At 46.4% G+C, this 15781-nt stretch overlaps 1 protein-coding gene across 4 annotated transcripts in view; it reads right to left on the minus strand.

Annotated features, from left to right (window-relative positions):
• Positions 1-2981: 2981 nt before the first annotated feature.
• The window catches only part of LOC121705418 (V-type proton ATPase 116 kDa subunit a1-like), a 27115-nt gene continuing 14315 nt past the window's right edge, over positions 2982-15781 (minus strand). For 2 of the 4 annotated variants that reach the window (XM_042086392.1, XM_042086389.1), the window contains exons 11-22: positions 13527-13677; positions 12168-12307; positions 11528-11700; positions 11298-11388; positions 10996-11114; positions 10410-10626; positions 10040-10147; positions 9544-9651; positions 7555-7572; positions 6527-6643; positions 6049-6221; positions 2982-4736 (exon numbers count right to left, since the gene is read on the minus strand). In XM_042086392.1, the coding sequence (XP_041942326.1) occupies positions 6599-6643; positions 7555-7572; positions 9544-9651; positions 10040-10147; positions 10410-10626; positions 10996-11114; positions 11298-11388; positions 11528-11700; positions 12168-12307; positions 13527-13677 (1170 nt within the window). In that variant the 3' untranslated portion in view covers positions 2982-4736; positions 6049-6221; positions 6527-6598. The remainder of the gene's footprint in view (positions 4737-6048; positions 6222-6526; positions 6644-7554; positions 7573-9543; positions 9652-10039; positions 10148-10409; positions 10627-10995; positions 11115-11297; positions 11389-11527; positions 11701-12167; positions 12308-13526; positions 13678-15781) is intronic. The other 2 variants (XM_042086390.1, XM_042086391.1) reach the window with 2 other exon arrangements.

The following is a 15781-nucleotide window of genomic DNA, read 5'->3' on the forward strand; positions in this document are numbered from 1 at the left end:
GATCAGGAGAATATCAGAGTCAAGAGGAAGTCAGACACATTTTTTTCCCTTCCATACTCCTCTCTTTTCTTTTTGTTCCTGTTCGGCTCTCCATCTTCTTTATCCTCTCACATTCTTCCCATCACATATTTTACTCATCCCCCTCTCTCCTCTTCCACCTCTCTTCCATCCATCTCTCTCCTCTCTTCTTTCTACCACTCCTCCTGTGTTAGTGACAAACTCAGAGGAGACTTCCTTTCTCTCCCCCTGTTTATTTATCAGTCTTAAGTGTCCGTCTGGAATGCAAAAAAAGGGGCTTTTATTAGAGTGATGTGGTTTAAGTGGGCCAGAGTTAGTTCTGGAACACGGTGTTCTCCTGCAGCCTGGGGTGAGTTCCCTGAGCCGCCGTCAGATGACTCTCTCTGCCTCTCTTACTCTTTCCATTTGCATGGCTGTTAAGGCAGGCGTCTCTCAGCAGGTCCAGGAAAGCACACATGGGCCCATGTGCACCACTGACGGGACTCCATGGTGGGTGTGCCATAACAGGCATAGGATATGTTATGGAGACAGACCACTGAGTATCCGCATGCGCATGTTCTGCTTTAAGGGATGCAACAAAGGATGTGTGTTGTTGTTGTTGTTAAGGAAGCGCATTCCAAACGGTGGCAGAAATCAATGTGAAAGGGCCATTGGAATTCCAGACCTGTGATGAGAAGAATGCAGACTGGAGAGGAAACTAGTTCCCACACATTCTCTCTCTCTCTCTCTCTCCATTAGTCTGCTCGTCAGTCAGTCAATCTAGCCTAACAATTTCACCAAGGAAAGAACACTATGTGTGGAGTGTGGAAAAAGTGTGGAAAACACACTATGGTTAATGCCCCCCTACACGCACGCACGCACGCACGCACGCACACACACACACCTGCTTGCATCTTGGGTGGCACTTTTTGAAAGTCTACACTGGCCATCAGCTGACTCAAAGGCCTTTGATAGCCTGGATATTCCAGCCTGAACGCCATCTCTGATCAAACAGAACGCAAAAGCTCCTGAATTACATGAACACACAATCAGGCACACTCGCTTAATCTGTAAGAGGGATGCTTCTGGGAAATGACTACACACACACAAACTCACTCTCAGACATTCACACACACCATCATAAACCCGCACACATCACACATTCCTGGCCGGATTATTTCTGTATATCTGAATTAGGTGAAGGTGCGGGGTGAGGAAATCAAGCTGACAGGATTTGAGCGCGGAGCCCAAACATGGGAGTGGGCTCTGGGGCTCTTACGCAAGCCACTGTTGTCATGCTGGGAAACAGCAAAGTACAGCAGGAGCCAATATGATATTATGAAACAAGGAACACTGCGAGTCTTCCTTAGTTCATAATATCATGTGTGTGTGTGTGTGTGATTGATTCTCACACACTCATGTACAGTATGCCAACTCTATGCACATGCACGCACACACACACATGCACACTGGTGTTGTACATTGTGTTCTGTCAGCAGGGTGTGTTTTTACCAGGTAGACCGAGACGCCAGCTTGACTTGAATCAGAACCAAGGCCATGCAAAGCCCAAGGCAAAAGTGTGTGTTTAAAGTACACGTATGTTTGTGTGTCTGCACTTAGCGAGTGGTCTGCTTGTTATTCATTTGGAAATCAAAAGTAAAACTGTACAGACAAAGCTATGTCTAAGTGTAGGAAAGACAAAGGAAACTATGTAAATGATGTGCATGAACATCATTGTGTTTGTGTTGGCCCTTTGTTGAATCTGAGAGAAAACAATGTTGGCATGGGGTTCACACATGGGACCAAATATGTAACAACATATAACTGCTGTGTAGGACTGTTATAGACCTACACTGTGTGCATGCATGTGTTTGTGTGTGCGTGTGAGAGAATGTGTGAGTATAATTGAGGGGTCACCCTCACCCCCCCCCCCCCCTTTTCTCATTCCATGGACAAAACCAGGTCACTTTTTTTAGACGTGAGTGAAATAGACTGTGAAAACATCCTCTCCAGTTCTTTTCTTAAGAGGCTCCATATTGGGGGATATGCTTTAGCACTGAGGGAGGAACACTCCCCCCCCAGGCTACACTTAACACCACCATGACAGAACTTACAGCCATAATAAAGTGCTGATGATGTCTCTCCATTGTATGATGTGAGGGAGCTTGTTTGAGACAGGGGAAATGGCCGTCTGTGTGTCCATTGGGGAATTATTCTGCCACGTCTGTGGGAAGGTTCGTTTGTGTTGGCAACGGCAGCAGCGGTCTGCCACTTACCCGCATAACGTCCCAGGCCATCATGTCAGGAAGCACACAGGTAATTGGCACAAATGAACCTGTCACGATGTGGGTTCATGACAAATGATGTAGAACAGGTTTCGGAAAGGTGTCAGATTGTCTGGGAGCCTGGAAAAACACATCAGGCCTGTAACCGATACATGTGAAATGTGTTAAGAGTCCGCCCCGTGCCTGCGTAAGTTCTACACTTTGGGAGATTTCCATGGGGATGGCCGTGCAGAGTTGCGGTAGGGGACACACAGTTTTGAATGAGAGTGTAAAGGAAAGGATTCCAGAGGTGGCCCTCCAGACCTTCCAGTCGTTCACCATGGCAAAGCAGCTTTAATGATCAAAGAAATGGTGGTCAAGTCATTAATCGAGTTTGCATTTGAGAAGGACTTCATTTTATCTGTGGTCTGAAACAGCTTGATGTTGATCAAATGGGGCGGCTGTGCTCTGAATGAAGTGAAACACACATAGTCGCCACAGTCAGTCAGAGTCGGCCAGCCAATCTGTGCTTTAGGAACTTGGCACAACGTTGCCACCATGTGGACTGTCATTTCTTATTCACACACAACTACCAGCCGTTTGACACCCTCTGCTGCCCTCTAGTGACTGAAACAATTCCTCACAAATTAAGCTTAATTAAGGGGTCGTTCAGGACATGTGCTCTTATGAGTCTCTATTGAGGACAAATCAACACTCGTGTACATTTCCTTTCCTGTTTAATGACAAAAGCACACTTTACAGACTCTTACAACAGCATTGCAGGCAGTCAACTAGACCTTTTGTCCCACTCACAGCTCTCCAATGATCGCCTTTAAGACTACAAATCCCACAGTTCCACAGTGTACTGCCCACCCCAATTCCCCAAAGAGCCAAATAGATCTTGTTGTAAACATAAAACATTGAACACAGATTTACTGTTTAGATGGCAAGACAACAAGAAGCTCTACACTAAAATGTTCCCTACCGTGTCTGAGATGGTTGTACAAATGGATGCTCTTTGAACAATACATGTGCGCTTGCTTTCTTTCTGACCAGAACACTTATTAACATAACAAGACTGACACTGATTGGGGCAACAAAACAAATAAGGGGGAAAAAAAGGGGAAAAAAAAAACAGGCAGAAACACACAAATCAACATTAATCCTTTAACATAAACTATCTTTTTCTACGGACATAGAACACAAGATACATCCATCACAATCTGGGGGTTTCTCTCTGAAGACCAGCATTTGGGGCTGGCATGTAGGTATTAGCATGGCCATTTGTGGAGCTGCTGGAGCTTCAGTGAGGAGAGTAGAGCTATGCAGACTGAGTACGTGTACGTGTACGTGTGGGCCCCCCCCCCCCCCCATGCTACAGAGGCCTTTGGGTGACACCGAGATGAAGCCCTCACATCCACACTGCTGACAGTACATTTCAAAATCCCTTTGAGACCTTTACAGTGGGACAAAGCGTGTGCGCACGTGCCTGTGTGTGCGTGTGAAAGTCTTTTTAGGCGTGAGGGTGTGTGTGTGTGTGTGTGTGAGTGTGCATGGCCTGCGTGACAGAGTAGGTGGTTTAGTGGTCTAGTGGGCATGGACTGACACAGAGCTGTGGGCACCTTGCTGTCACCTGCACTGCCTTTGGGATGCTTCAAAACAGCAGCAACTCCAAAAGCCTGCCAGGAAGCTGAATTTCAAGGCAAATGGAAGCAACTGATCTCTGATGGCTCTGTGGCAGCCATTTTGTTTCTGTTTCTGCACATATATTATTGACATGTGAATCATAGAGCCGTGCTGCAGAGACACAGTGGCCACCTACCATTCAAACTAGATACAGATCCCTGACTGGACAAATGATCAGAAGTGCAATCTGTCTGTGTATGTGTACACACACACACACACACACACACACACACACACACACACACACACACACACACACACACACAAACACACAAACACACACACACACACACACACAGTATCACAGAGACAGAGTGGACACTATGCCAATAACAGGACACCAATAACTTATCTGATTTAAAAACACAACACATGACCAAGAGAAGAAGACTCGAAAGACAAGTACAGGAATAGCTAGCAGTTAGACCTCAGAATTTATTACTGTAGTAAATATAGATATCTATAATAACCAAATAGGTGTGGAGCTATAAAATACCCTAATCAACTATTATCGTTGTTAATGCATGTGCATTAATGCATTTTGTGACTGAATGAACTGATAAAGCTTATAAATCAGCTTTTTGAACACCGGTGCAACTGCCAATCACAACCGGTTTAATTCCAGGGTTCTCCTATCTGCCTGCACCTGATTGGCTGTTATTGGAGAAAGGGGAAGGGCACTGTTGGAGTTTTCATTAGTCCTCAAACTTCCCCTCCAGGATACTGTCAAATGAGAATGGCATGAACTTGAAGCCCTGGCCATTGTAGAATTTGTTCTGAAATTCCACCCTGCAGAGAGAGAGAGAGAGAGATTATGAATTTATTTGCAGTAATATTAAGTGCACATTTTGTCCATCATGAACCATTTTGCACTAGTGTTGAAAAGTTAAAACTTCACCTCACACTCAGTCACAGCAAGCCACTTACCCAGAGCCCCCCAAACAGCACCCCCACGGCCCCCCCCCCCCCCCCCCTATCCCCTGGCCTGAAACTGAGCCCTCACTCTATTTATAACGGCTAGCCACAAACGGGCCGCCCGCTGACCTTTCAACTGAGGAAGCAGAGATGACTGGCATTCCTCCTGCTGTCTGAAGAAAGCTCAAAGCTGAGCGCTGCCACCATGGCCATCTGAGTGCCGGTTTAAACAGGCCGTCTGAGTCGAGGTGGTCACCTGTGGCCTCATTGTGGGCCAAATGTGTCACAACTTTGTCCAGAGTCACACATATTATGCATGCATGGACTCGCTCTCCCACTTTCTTCAATGGCAGTATGTGCTTGCATACATGCAGGCTATGTAAACCACTTGTGCAGTAACAGTATTTTTCTGAAGAAGTACTGACATACAGAAAAGTGAACACACACACACACACACACACACACACACACACACACACAACCACAGAGAGGACTGTACATTCTCACTCAGCCCCAGACATATTTTTGCAGCCTTCAAACGACATTTGTCCACACGCACACTCTCAGAAGCGTCTCAGAGGCCCGTTCACACACCCCCACAGGGCCGACACACACCACAGCACACGTACAGTACCATGACCACACACGGCAGCATGCAACCGTGCTAAACTGCTGTGCATCACTGAGGGGGGGGAAGCAATGGGGAGCCAGACGCAATGAGAGCCCAAGCTCCTGGGGGAAAATAGGAATGTGTGTGTGTGTGTGTGTGTGTGAAGCTCCTGTGGGAACACTGACAAAACGCATGCTGCAGAGGATTTGGCCCTGAGGAGCTCACATTCAGTTTTGGAGACTGAAAACTACAGGTACACTGATCCCTGGACTTCCTTATGCAGCCAGTAGGGGGAGAGAAAGCCTTTTCTGCAAGGCATGTGTTCAAACCTTCCTGATGACATTAATGAGTGTCAAAATGCAAGAAATTCAGGACTGAGTCTGTAAGCTAGTAATATATATATATATAGCCAACACGTGCAGAAACACACAGCAAAAAACAGCAAAACAATGAAATTAACTTTTACCTTGATATTTAAGAATAAAAATACCTTCATCCACAGAATAGGGATGGAAAGAACAAATGTGTGTGTGTGTGTGTGTGTGTGTGTGTGTGTGTGTGTGTGTGTGTCCTTACCAGTTGCAACCTCAGTGCGTGTAGGAACGCTGACAGACCCTCCATGATGAGCAGGATCAGACGGTCAAGGTGGCAAAGGCGCCATAGATGGCCGTCAGGATGACGACGCCGGCAAAGCTCCGATAGGGCCAGGCCCATCTTCAACACCATACCCCACAGCACCTCCGAGAGCTCTACAAGCCCAACACACATGGGGAGTCAGGGACATTCTAGGGACATTTGTGATTGTGTGTGTGTGAGTGTGAGTGTGAGTGGGAGTGTGAGTGTGAGTGTGAGTGTGAGTGTGAATGTGTGTGTTGTGGAGTGCATGTGTGAGTGTGAATGTGTGTGTGTGAGTGCGTGTGTGAGTGCGTGTGTGAGTGTGTGTGTGTAGGTGTGTGTGTGAGTGTTAGTGTGTGTGTGTGAGTGCGTGTGTGAGTGCGTGTGTGAGTGTGTGTGTGTGTGTGTGTGAGAGTGTGTGTGTGAGTGTGTTACTCACGTGCATGGGCCAGGCTGAGAGCCCAAAGCCTGAGGTAGGATGCTGTGTTGGAGATGCAGCCCAGGCAGTACTCTATAGTGTGGATAGCCTGATGGACTGCCATATCTCCAAGTTAAACTAGACACGGGGACAGAGTCAAGAAAGAAAGACAGAAAAAGGCGATGTTTTAAAGACATCCATTAATTCAAGTGGGTTTTCATCTTGGATTGGCTATGTTTTAAAGACATCCCTAATTCAAGTGGGTTTCATCTTGGATTGGCTATTTTTTAAAGACATCCCTAATTCAAGTGGGTTTCATCTTGGATTGGCTATGTTTTAAAGACATCCCCAATTCAAGTGGGTTTCATCTTGGATTGGCTATGTTTTAAAGACATCCCTAATTCAAGTGGATTTCAATCTTGGATTGGCTATGTTTTAAAGACATCCCTAATTCAAGTGGGTTTCATCTTGGATTGGCTATGTTTTAGACATCCCTAATTCAAGTGGATTTCATCTTGGATTGGCTATGTTTTAAAGACATCCCTAATTCAAGTGGGTTATATCAGGACATCCCTAATTCAAGTGGGTTTCATCTTGATCAAGCACAGTTCACAAGTCATTCAGGTTCCTGTGATCATAATGCTCCCTTCAAAAGTTCCCTTATTACAGATTACCACTCCCATATTTGTCCTTACAACCCAGAATTAAACTCAGTCATTATATGGATTCATGGACTCATTTTAGAATTGTATGGGGGAAATACTGTAAAAACTAAGATTCTACAAGCCCTAGGCCCAATACCACCACAAAAGCCACCAACACTGAGCTCAACACACACACACACACACACACACACACACACAGCACACAAAAACCAAAGAGGACAGCAAAGCCAGAAAGTAAAAATTGCTCACAGATGCAACACACAAGCTAAGCCAGACTCACTCACACACACACACACACACACACACACACACACACATGCACACACACACACACACACACACACACATGCACACATGCACGTCCACACGGCGCTCCTCTCTTACCACTTCCTCCTCGGACTGCTTGAAAACAATTAGAACACACACAGGGTTAAGGTTCCATTAGTGGCAGCACTCACAAAGCCATGACACTGATGTTAGTGGTGAGGAAAACAACATTGATGGCAAAAGTGTGGTGGGAAGGGCAACAGAGCGTTCTATGGAGAGTTCTATGGGCCTAAATGGGGCCTACAGGAGGGGGGGGGGGGGGGGGGGGGGCAATAGAACACAGAAGACAGATACCAACAAAGTGTGTTCAGAAACAACAACCAACAATTGAATTGGACCTTTACTGGTCATCCATGTTTTAGTTGATCAGAATGCATCGGAGTTTTTTTTGCGCTGGGGGTTGCCAGAGATTGTGGCGGTGTCATTAGGGACGCCTTGGCCCTGAGAGCAGGGGGTGACCCAGATTGGGGTGGTGTCAGAATGCAGGACACATATCCAGTGAGTCATAGAGTGCGTCGTGTTCCCTGGACATGCGCTTGCTTACTTACCGTAACTCATTCAGTGCTAGTCTCATGTTAGCGCTGGGCCTTTCCCTCCATAAGGACACACTCATTGATGAGTTGGTTTGCTTATTTGTGCATTAGCCAAATAGCTATTTTTAAGAATGTGACTAACAGGAGTGGGGGCGGGGGGGTTCCCTAGGTTACAACAGAAGTAATGGCATTGGGACAGAAAAGGTGGGACACTTGAGTCTGAGACCCAGGGAGAGGATTTGAGTTTCTGGGTCTAAACACCCTGGAACATCAAAGACAGCTGCTCATCTTTACTAGTTCATAGCCATTCCTCTTGACAGTGAATGGGACACAGTAGCACATGATGGAACAGATACAGGAGGAGGGACAGAGGGCAAAGTCTCCCTCTCAGATCCCATCCATCAGCCGTCGCGCTCAGAACCTGCTCCAGTATGGCCGGACGCACACACCCAGCACCCTTTTTGGGAGCCAGATCCACCATCATGTGACTTTCTGAGCATGTGACGGGTGACACCCGAGCTGGCGGGGCCGAGCGACACCGGAGAGCGTGTTTACTTTCTCCTGCTGCGGCGGCCACTGGAGCAGACTCAGAGAGGCCGGCTACTGTCTCAGCTACCACACGCAACATCACACCGCTCCAAAGCGCCCAAAACAACTTCTGCTCTAAAAGCTTTTTTTTATTGAAACTAAAATCATATTCATATTTATTGGTATAAACAGCCAATGGTTTGTGGTAAGACTGTAAGCTTCTGGTCACTGAAATGGCACACAGCGTTTTGGTCACTGGTTTGTAGCGCTTTGCGAGCGGTCATATAAAACAACATAGAGGCCCTTCAGGGGGATGTTAAACCAGCATCTCAGGCTTACTTCCTGGGCCTGTTTGTGCAGCGGCCTTCCTTAACATGGAGTGCTAACATGAGCTAGGGGCTGGTTTAAAAGCCAGGTGAGAAGGGGACCCATGTTGTTATTTTATATCTTCATCAGAAAGGCAGTGGTGAGAAAAACACAACAAACAAACACAGACACAGAAACAGACACACACACACACACACACACCACACACACACACACACATATATAGACACATACACAAACACAAACACACACACAGGGCTCCTAGACCTGGTCTGAGCTCTGCTACTAGAATGGTAAATATGAGAGGCTTCTAAAGTAGCCTGGCTTGGCTAGCCTGGCATTCAGACTGGATTATTCATGGATATTCCACACCAGAGTAATGTTACAGACTGCAGTGCCCCCCTCAAATCATCAAATCATCGTTAGAGTGGTAGGGCTCAAAGATAGAGCTTCACTACTGATGACATGTGGAAGTGTCCAGTTAGACCCTAAATCTCTGTATAGTTACAACTCCATTCAGCAGCCAAGACATGCTAGCGTTAATGTGGCTAATGCCACTAATGGGGGCTTAACTGTGCAGCACTGACTACACTGTCTGTAAGGTCACAGGGTCAAGGGTCAGGGGTCAGAGGCAGGCGGGGTGGACGGCCGTTCTCACCTCGGGCTCCTCCTCGGAATGCTGCGACAGCTGGTCGTGCTGGATGATCTCGGCCTCGTCTTCTGTTGGCCCATTGCCCACCCGGATCCCACCGAAGTTTTGTGTGCCCTGTGGAGTGGGGTCAACCAGGAAGAAGGTCAGAGCCAGGTGACATGTAAGAAATAATAAAGCCTGTGTGTGTGTGTGTGTGTGTACTGTGTGTATACTGTGTGTATACTGTGTGAATGTGCAAGTGAAGTGATGTTGGTGTAGTTGTTTAATAGGGTGTGTGTGTGTGTGTGTGTGTGTGTGTGTGTGTGGTGTGTGTTTCAGAGAGAGATAGAAAGAAACACAGCTGCCAAGAGAACAGTGTAAATGTGTGCAATGGGTGATAATATGTGCATATAGAAGGTGCTGGGTGATAAAGAGGTAGCACATATGAATGAGCCTGGATGGATGGGTGCGTGTGTGTCTGCAGTGTGTGTGTGTCTGCGTGTGTGTGTAGCTGGATTTTTACCAGATTCCTCTTCCAGAGATACTGTCTGCGTAACACCAGAGTTTTCACTATCAGCATACAGGGGATGCAGGCCATTGCAATGATCACCAAAAACGTCTGAATAACCGCCTGAAGAAGGGAAAACACAGTTAGATCTCTGATCTGAATGCACTCTCTTACCAACAGATCAACATAATGAAATCATTTGACACAGTCAATACACAGAACGTCAAAATCACAAAATATCCCATTAGAGGGACTTGGTGCAATGAGAAAAGAGAGAGGGTGTTGCTCTTTAGTGCATTTAGTGCAACTTCAAAAAGCATGATATGCACAAAACAAATGTATATTTGTGCATGTGTGCGCGTGTGTGTGTGTGTGTGTGTGTTACCTGTCCTTTGTAGAGTGGCGGATTGGTGGGGTCGTTGTAGCTGAACAGGAACATGTTGATGAAGGCGATGAGAAGGCTGGGAGCTTCTCGGGAGTTCTTGGCATCGTACGCAATCCACTTGTAGAAGACCAGCAGCACCAGGTAGCCAAAGAGACTGCACATGAAGACTATCTCAGGGATGAAGCCCAGGTAGATGTTCAGAGGCTTCTTGAAGTACCTACAGAGAGAGAGAGAGAGAGAGAGAGAGAGAGAGAGAGAGAGAGAGAGAGAGAGAGAGAGAGAGAGAGAGAGAGAGAGAGAGAGAGGAGAGAGAGAGAGAGAGAGAGAGAGAGAGAGAGAGAGAGAGAGAGAGAGAAAGAAAGAAAGAAAGAAAGAGAAGGGGAGGAGAAGAATGTGAAAATAGACATACACCATTTGGAGACAAGATAGACGCACAGTTGACAGAAGATTGATGGATGGTGCTGATTTCTTATCCGACACTAGAGTTCATGACTTGGCTCTCACTATTAATGCTGGCACGGGTCCCAAATCATCGGCCTCGCGTCAGTCATTTGAGCAGAATTAGAGAGCGCAGGGCTGGACTTACAGGTGGTTGAAAAGGCTGAGGGTGACTCCAAACAGCATGTGGATGACGCCCAGGATGATGGACATCTTCATCTTGAAGGAGTTCAGGAAAGTCAGCTTGTTGGTGGAAATGCTCCAGATCTGAAGAGCACAAACCGTAGAGGTCATGGGTCAAGGACACTTCATGTTGTCTCACAAGGGAGGAAAATGGGTTGGATAAATGGGAACTACCACGTCCAACAGGTAAAAGGTGAGACACATGGCATCGTGTGATGGCCTAGTTATTAACAGTAAAGATGAGGTGAGTGCCCTTCAGGGCCATACCGGGTCAATGCCAATGGGGTATGGACCTCCAAAAACTCCTCTGACAGCTGGATCCAGCTGAAGAACACGGTTGCCCTCCAGAGTCTCGAACCTAAACAAAACAACAACAACAATAACAACAATCAGACAACAACACCAATCAGACACTCATTTTGTTTGTATGTTTTGTCCAATAGCCAGGGACGTCTGAGCTGGGCAGAGGTGGAGATGGCGTATGTGGGTCCACTCACGTCCAGTTGCCCCCGCCGCGGATGCTCTCCTGGAACATGGGCCGCACGCTCCAGCTGGAGCCGAAGATGTTTAGCGACTTGGAGAAGCAGTCGTTGTAGATGATGCCCGTGTAGATGGAGAAGATGCCCATCAGCAGGATGATGTAGCGCCCGCCGAACATCATGTTGAATATCTAAAAGAAGGGAAGGAAGAAAAAAGCAGGCATGGGGTCAGATTCAAACAGATTCTCAGCCAATTTCACTTGAGCTGATAGACAGGTGAAAACACCAAGCAGTCTAAGTCAGGTATGAGCTACACCAGGCGCGTCACTGAAGCGTTCCGCTCGCGACGCGTAAAATCCATTTTAAAAGACTGGTCTATTTTTGTTCGAACGTACGCGTTATTACGTCTGGTGTAGCTACTTCCATTGATTATAGTGGCAGCTAATTGTTGCAGCAGACGCTACGTGAATGGAGCGCTTCAGTTACGCGCCTGGTGTAGCTCATAGCTCAGAATAAAACTGGGGCCATAAAACTGAGCCAGGCTGAGAGCAGAGTGAGTCTGACAAATGAAGGTGTGAAGAGTGTGATGTGTAATGTGATGAGATGACTGAGGATGGCGGGTGAAGGGTGGGGTTGGATTGGGGGGGGGGTCTGGTACCTCGTTGTCGTTTTTCTGGGTGAGGAGCCGGTTCTCCCTCAGGACCAGGTAGAGGGCGGCACAGGTCATGAGCACTCCGTGGCCCAGGTCACCAAACATGACGGCGAACAGGAAGGGGAAGGTGATGATGGTGTATGGGGCTGAGGAGACGGGACCGCAGGACAACCACACATGAATACATTATGAAGAAACATACACATGGCTTTACTGAACATGTATGGGCGACTATTACGTACATGTAAGGGTGGGTCCTGTTATATGGAATTAATGGACGAGGGCGAGGGGCAAAGAACTGCCCGACGCGCAGCGGACATTAATTCCGTATAACTGGACACACCTCGAAGGCGGTTATCCCGCTTATCACCTGGTTGCCACTGTAAAGCCATGCCTTTATAGCACGCAAAGGAAACACGCGGTTCCGTTTAAAAAGAAGCCCACTAGTTCAGCTTGTTGTACAACTTTTGTTGGCCCTATAACAGCGATAGCATGGACAGTTAGCTTGTTTACAGTTGATTCCATTGTTGCGAAGCCTGCGTCCAGGCTCAACCGTTGTCCTACTATGGTTGTTATAGTTACCATTCATAAGCATTGATATGGAAGGTGATTAAACTTTTTTTACCAGATCTACTTCATAGGTGTCCCGTTATTCAGAATTAAAAGCCACCCCGCCAGCCAATCAGAAAAGAGTATTTCTTCTCTTCGGGTGATAAAGACATCTGAAATATATCTGACCACGTAGGCCTGACATGTTAGCCAGATAAATCAGAAGGCTTCATATGATGACCACCATAAATTGTGTGTGTGTGTGTGTGTGTGTGTGTGTGTGTGTGTGTGTGTGTGTGTGTGTGTGTGTTCTAGAATATCTAATAGTATATTGTGTGTCCTTAGGTCAATGTATACAAACAAAAAGTACCCTATTGGGACATGTATTGTCTCTGGTGGATGAAACCACCATGAAACCTCAGTATGCCGCATTAACAGGAAGGCATATGAATTTTCACAGTCTGCAATCTGGTGGCATGATGCAACAACCATGTTGAGGCTATATGCCAACTCGGCATTGTTTTAACCGTGATGGCATGATGACTAGCAGTGCTTTGCCAACATTTTTACTGGAAGTGACCTAGTGCTAGGACTGCAGACAGAATGGACAGATGAGAAGGAAGTGATCCACAGCACTGCCTTAACACACCCAAGCAGACAGGAACTGAATGGTGGGAGATACAATGTAGCAGGTGTCAGCAGAACTGGGATCTCTTAAGTCAGCACTTGTGAAACCTCCCTGTTGTGATCCATGACAAAACCTTGGTGTGGGTTTAGGGAAGGCAGTGGAGAAAGAGGGCGGTGGGGTGCGCGTACCTGGGTTGATCTCGCGGTACGTGCCGATGCCGTAGGCGTCCACGATGCTCTGGAAGCCCGAGGTGAACTTGTTGGTCTTGTTGAAGGTGGGCGGCGTCTGCTTGGTCTGCATCCGGTTGAGGATGGAGGGCACGGTGGAGCCGCTCTTCTCCTGCAGGGGAGGGAAGGAGCAGGGCCAGCTCAGGTATACTATAGGTTCACATTGAACCCCAGTACAGTGCAATGGACATAAGACATGTCTGTGGAAGCTAGGCCAGTTGTATTTGTCGGGAAATGTTCTGTTTTCTGACAGAAAGATAGATATCAAGACATGACGAAATGATCCTTGGAAACGGAGATGCATGCGGTCTGTTGAACTAAATGTGACCGAGATATGTGGTCCTTCTTGGAGTTGCTCTTGACTGGTCAGCAGATTTGATATGGCTTTTGCAAGATCTGATGTGGATTACAGTGGTTTTATTATAATATCTATGAAAAGATATTCAGCATCCATACCAAAAAGGCAATGGAATGCCAGAGAACATTACTAGGTGAACACAGCACATGTGTACATCAGTGTTAGTTTATGTGTGTGTGTGTGTGTATGTGTGTGTGTGTGTGTATGTGTGTGTGTGTGTGTGTATGTGTGTGTGTCATATATAAATAGCACGGGGCTAACTGGGCCCAGGGAATGCACTGCGTGACAGCAGTAAGCCGTGTCGGCATGCAGCCCTTCTGAAGCAGCAGCAGAGACAGCAACCCTCCCAACGAGGAGCTTTAATCTACACACTAATGCCTCTCCATACATCGGCACCCTCTCCATACATCGGCACCCTCTCCACAGACGGACACAACTCCAACACACATAAACACAAAGCACACTTCAAATCTCTCAGGATAAATATAAAACAGAAATGTCAAACTATATAAATGACATCCTCCACAAAGACTTGAGAGTTAAGGGCAAAACATTGGGGCCAGACTGTAGTATACACATACATACCGGTATGTGTCAATAGACTTACCCTTTCAATTCCATTATAGGCCACTAGACATGCAGGGGGCTTAAGGTTAACAGGAGCATAAACCAACTTCAGGTGCTTGTCTCTAGTGACTCACACTTAGTTATACATGAACACTAAGCATCGCCTAAAAAGCCTGTGTCTGGAAATATGAGGGCCAACTGTAGGGGACGATACTAAACTACTTATAACACTTGTACGCAAAGAGTCTCTAAAACCCAATGGCATTCACACCAGACCCTTGGACTGAATTAAACTGAGCCAATAATTAAACTCCTTAAAGATTTAACATTTTTAAGCAACCTTTATATCACGAGAGACTAGACACAGCAAAAGGCCTCAAACTCACTTTCACGAAAAGCTTGTCACTAAGGCTAAGTTCACACAGTCAGTTAAATGTGACTCAATTCCAATTTTTTGCTCAAATGTGGCACAATTCCTTTGTGCAGCATGGACGTGTAAACAGGAAAACACCACATGGATTCAGATATGTTCAGATTGGTTTCAGGCCTCATTCATAATGTGGAAATAAATCATATATGAATCGGATATGCCAATGCGACTGCCGTCTAAACGGGCAGATCGGATATTCCCATCATTTTCAACTTGCACATCGTTGAAAATGCCCACAATCTTTCACCTTTTGGCATTTACATGACACATAATGTTGCCTTCATGTGCACGACCGGCAGAACGGAGAAAATCAAATGAAAACAGAGATGGAAAAGGTGCAATAAATGTATTAAACAAAAACCGATAAACCGTAAACAGGCAGTCCAACAAATCGGATAGAGACACAAAATCAGAACTGTGCATCAAGGCCCACCAGTGTAAACTGGCCTTAGTGTTGTCTTGGTGTTCATTTATTTTTATGTGACATGAGAAGCAGACACAAGAACATAGGTTTGTCTCTTGAACTAAACAATAGACACCCATGCCTTCATGAGATTTACTAAAGACACATGGCAAATCATTCTAAACAGAATAATTATAAATGAAAGAATGTCTTTCAGAAGAGCCAAAAGGAGGAGGAGAAAGAGAGAGAGACAGAGAGAGAGACAGACAGACAGACAGAGAAACACACAGAGGAAAGTGTGATGGGAGGGTCCCCAGAAGTCCCATATAATTATAAATATATAGCCCTTTATGTGCTAACCTCTGGCCTGCTAAGGCAACAGTGCTCTCCGTGTGAGCCTGTGGAATCTGGTTCTCTTAAGTGCAACAGGGCACGGGTGGGCACACACACAAACAGGC

This window comes from Alosa sapidissima, chromosome 3 (genome assembly GCF_018492685.1).
Source record: "Alosa sapidissima isolate fAloSap1 chromosome 3, fAloSap1.pri, whole genome shotgun sequence".
Classification (NCBI taxonomy): Eukaryota; Metazoa; Chordata; class Actinopteri; order Clupeiformes; family Clupeidae; genus Alosa; species Alosa sapidissima.